The sequence below is a fragment of the Lycium ferocissimum genome, chromosome 8, assembly GCF_029784015.1.
Source record: "Lycium ferocissimum isolate CSIRO_LF1 chromosome 8, AGI_CSIRO_Lferr_CH_V1, whole genome shotgun sequence".
Lineage (NCBI taxonomy): Eukaryota > Viridiplantae > Streptophyta > Magnoliopsida > Solanales > Solanaceae > Lycium > Lycium ferocissimum.
Window position 1 is genome coordinate 47,852,783 of NC_081349.1, and position 5,015 is coordinate 47,857,797.

The following is a 5,015-nucleotide window of genomic DNA, read 5'->3' on the forward strand; positions in this document are numbered from 1 at the left end:
GTAACAAAAAGAGTGTCTCTTTCTATATTTAGTAAGTTGACAATTTAAACATCCTACATGGTATGTTTATAACCACAAGATCGGAATGACATTTTGATACATTAAACACATCTTTAATTTAGATACCACAAGATTCAAAAGTCTCTCCTTATTTCTATAAATATATATTCTATATCCAATAGTGTCAGGATAATTGTTTTCTCCAACATTAGTCAAAAGTAGTACTTCTTTCGTCCACTTTTACTTGCTCGCTTTACTAAAAATAGATGTCCAAGTATACTTGTACCGTTTGAAAAATTAAGAGATAATTTATCATTTGTATGTAACTTTCCTTATTATTAAGTAATGTAATCATTTCCAATTCACTTTCCAACATATAAAAATTAAGCGTGATACAACAAAATTATCATTTTATTTTTTGCTTCTTAACGGATATGTCAAGTCAAATATAGATAAATAAATATGAACGGAGACAGTATTATCTTATTTACCTTATATTAGGAATTTTACATAAATGACTACACTTTGGGGTTTAAAATTTGCCATAGCTAAGGCCAATATTTACATTGCGTAGCTACGGTTTTCCCGCCGTATTCAAAAAATGGCTCCATAAAACGATCCAATTCATGAATACATTTCAATAATTCTTTTCATATTCAAGTCATATATATTCATACATCTATATATATATATTCATGTCAAATGTATTCAACTCAATTGTATTCATCTATAGCTACTTTTACATTGTATTCACTTATTATTTAAAAATATATATTCAAACAACATAAATACAAAAAATATTGTATTCAACTTGTTGCATACAAATTTTTTTTTAGTGAAGGCCAAATAATACACTAAAAATTGAATACATAAAACATAGATACACTCGGTCGGATTTCCCTTAAACCCACATTTGAAGGTCAATTACCATTCCCCTTCTTCTCGATGGCAAAGTGGTCAAGAAAAAGCTTCGATGAAGAATCTTTAAGTCTACGCTTCTACAAAATTGTTCTAAGTTGGGACTACCTTTGATCAAAGAATCCGATGTAATTTCACTATCGTCTCATCAAAGAATTCGATGTAATTTTACCCCTCTTTGTATACGTGGTCCTTAATACCTTACATTATATGTATTTAGCGCACGAACAAGAAGCCGTCGCGTCGTTGAGGGAGAAGAGAGAGAAGCCAAGGACGCGACCGGAGCTCGTTTCGCCATATAAAAAGGAGCGTGATAAGATTAAAAAAAATTATAAATAATAATAATAAGAGAGTATTCTACTTTAAATATATATATATAGCTATTAATTGTATTTATCATACTACTTTTAGCTATAAGATGTAATTAATCTAAACTATAGCTACTAAATATAAATATATACCATAGTTAGTTATGCCATGTAGATTTCCCCTTATATTAACTATCTAATCGTTATGGACAATTTAAAGGGTCCCCATCTACTCTCTTTGACCCAATTTATATTGCACACTTTCAATTTGAGTCTGTTTCAAAAAGAATATCACATTTCTAAATTTGAAAATAATTTACTTTATGAGATGATTTACTACTACACAAATATCTAAGATTTATTTTAGATCACAAATTTTAAAAGTCTTTCTTTCTTTTTTAACTTCATATCTAATCAAATAATGCCACATAAATTGAAATGAAGGGAGTATATATTTTGTCTTAAATTAATGCTAGTCTATAAGAGCTACTTGGGAGACAAGATTTGTTGACAAAAGAGAACATTAAATCATTGAGTCGAACTTGAGACTCACGTTTATAAGTCCAGTTCCATAAATATCCTTTAGTGCCGTGATTGTTTTCTACAATAGTCAAAAATAGCATAATGAAGCAACACCATTTCGTCATCATCTCTCTTCCAGCCCAAGGACACATAAATCCCACTCTCCAGCTCGCTAAAAACCTCGCACGCGCCGGTGCTCGTTGCACCTTCGTCACTACCGTTAATGGCTTCCGCAAAATGAATAACTTTCCTTCCATTGACGGTTTATTCTACGCCTCCTTTTCCGATGGATACGATGACGGGGTGCCCAAAACCGACTTCGATGATTATTTGAAAGAGTTAAAGCGCGTGGGTTCGGAAAACATCAAAAACTTTGTTCAGAAATTTAGCGACGAGGGCCATCCAGTTACTTTCTTCGTTTACACAATTCTCTTACCTTGGGTTGCAGACGTGGCCCGTGAGTGTAACGTGCCCTCTGCTTTTCTAGCCATTCAATGTGCTACTGCTTTCGCAATTTATCACCGTTTGTTCACCAAAAATGATAATGGAGTTTATAGCTCTACTAGTGTTATTGAGCCGCCCTTGTTCCCAATAAAATTACCGGGGTTGCCCTTGTTTTCGCGCGATGATATTCCTACCTTCCTACTGCATGGCGATCCTAACTTTTCTTTCATGGTTCCCGTGATGAGAGAACATGTACAGAATCTCGAGAATGATCCTAATCCTCGTGTTCTTATCAACACTTTCGACTCACTAGAAGAGAAATCAATGAAAATTCTCGACAAAATTGGGATCTGCTCGATTGGCCCTTTGATTCCTTCAGCTTTTTGCGATGGAAAAGACGTCAAAGACAAGTCATTCGGGTGCGATTTGTTTGATAAAACTGAAACTTATTGGCAGTGGCTGGACTCGAAAGCTGAGGGTTCGGTTGTTTATGTATCATTTGGGAGCATAGCAATGCTAAAAGAGGTGCAAAAGGAAGAGGTTTTGCAGGGTTTATTGGAAAGTGAAAGGCCGTTCTTGTGGGTAATTAGGTCAAGCAAAGAAGATGACAAGAATGAAAATGACGGGTTGAATGGAAAAGGGATGATTGTTCCTTGGTGTTCACAAATGGAGGTACTGTTAAATTCTACCTTTGTTTTATCTGATCTTGTTTAACTAGACACATAGTTTAAGATTACAATATTTTTTTAAAGAAAAAATTATAGTTCAAAATTAAATATATCATAATATTTACGTGATTATAAAATATTAAACATATCACTATATTTGTCTTGTTGTAAAAGGTTATTGCTAGGGGATAAAATGATAAGTCTAAGCTACGTTATTTTCAAATTTAGAAAGGGATCATTTTTTTTAACAAATACTAAAAGAAATTTTAGATCACATAAACAAAAACATGGGAGTATATTGTATAACAATCTAGTCTAAAGTTTAATTTCTTAAAAAAAAAATATTAGTTTCAAGTAGGACCCTAAAATTTATCTATCATAACAATAAAGTCACAAAATTAGTGATTGCAACATATATAACAATAAAGTCTTAAGCTTTTATTGCTGTGATAGTAAAATCACCTTGATGAGTCATAATATGGTGGAAATGAATAATGCATAATGAAAAATTTTGTGACTTTGTTGTTATAATGGAAAAAGTTTTGTGACTTTCTTCTTATAGTGGATAAATTTAATTTAATTTAATTTAATATGACAAAAGATAGAATTGTGAATTTATTATTATAGTAAATAAATTGTATAATCATCTCATCTAAAAGTTTGAAGGAAATTTTACATGACATAGTTAATTCTAAGAGGTATTTATGATTAATAACTATTATTTTAGTTAATTAAATTCGTAGCTAATGCAGTTGTATATATGTATTTGAATGTATTTGGTTTACGTACTGCAAAAGCTTAATACAATTGTATGTGTATTTATATACATATGTATATGGCTGAATACATATTTTGACTGTATTATGGTTGTAGGTTTGCCAAATGAATTGAATTTTTTATTTTATGTGTTGTTTGTTTCATTTATATACATATGTATATGGCTGAGCAGTGTATTCAAATACACGCAGTGATACCTAAAATCTAGCTATGAATAAACCTGAAAAGTGTATTCAAATACACTCAAATACATGTGAATACACCTAAAAACCAGCTACGAAATGTAAATATACAGAATATAGCTATGAGTTGTTAACAACTCTAATTATATAGTCATTTTTTCTCAAGTTTAAATTGTTAGAGAGCGTATACTTTGCTTAATTAATGATACACTTTCAACAGGTACTCTTTCACAAGTCGATAAGATGTTTCGTGAGTCATTGTGGATGGAATTCGACTTTAGAAAGTATAGTAGCTGGTGTACCGCTAGTTGGGTACCCACAGTTCTCCGACCAAGTGACGAACATCAAAATGGTGGAGGAAGTTTGGGAAACAGGAGTGAGAGCAAGAGCAGACGAAGGAATCGTCAAAAGAGAAGAGTTAAAGAGGTGTTTGGAAATTACAATGGGGGATGGAGAGAGAGGCAAAGAGATAAGAAGCAATATGCAAAAATATCGAGATTTGGCTGTGGAAGCTGTGAAAGTGGGAGGTTCCTCATACAATAATTTGAATAAATTTTTGGAGGGTTTGTGAAGCATTTCTAAATCTTGAATTAAAATGAGTTCTGAGTTTTGGTTTACAAATTTTAATTATTTCGCTATTTCAGTTGATGTCAATATTTGCTTTACTTTGTACAGGACAGTAGAAACTCCACGTCTTCTACGTCTTCATGTTTTCTCAAGAAATATTCAATTCATCTCTTTTTCTGTTAGACAAAAAACATACACTCTTTTTCCGACTGTATCTTAATAGTTTAGTTGGCCAAATTACTGGGAGACCAAAGTGTTTATTTGTTTTAAAAAGCGAGATTTGAGACGCTTGACCAAGCTTTTAGAAAACAAAAATAGTACTCCATCCGTTTCAAAAAGATTGACATCTTTCTATATTTAGATACAATTTAACTTTATGAGATGATCTATAGCCATACATTTATCTAAGACTTATTTTGGACACACATTTCAAAAGTTTTTCTTTATTTCTTAAACTTTGTATCAAGTCAAACTAAGACAATCTTTTTAGGACGGAGGGAGTAAGTCTTTTCAAGTAGTAGCATAAATTGAAAAATTAATTTTTTCTCCATAAGCACTTTAGAAATCTTGGTCAAACAAAAATTATTGCTCTAATATGGAACAAAATTGCTTTTTAAATTGATTAGTCA

The 5,015-nt window shown here is 31.7% G+C and overlaps 1 protein-coding gene across 1 annotated transcript; it reads left to right on the forward strand.

Annotated features, from left to right (window-relative positions):
• Nucleotides 1-1,757: 1,757 nt before the first annotated feature.
• Nucleotides 1,758-4,626, forward strand: LOC132067021 (phloretin 4'-O-glucosyltransferase-like). The gene is made up of 2 exons (XM_059460188.1): nt 1,758-2,864; nt 4,040-4,626. The coding sequence occupies exons 1-2, from the start codon at nt 1,851-1,853 to the stop codon at nt 4,388-4,390; spliced, it is 1,365 nt and encodes a 454-aa protein (XP_059316171.1). The 5' UTR covers nt 1,758-1,850; the 3' UTR covers nt 4,391-4,626.
• Nucleotides 4,627-5,015: the final 389 nt, after the last annotated feature.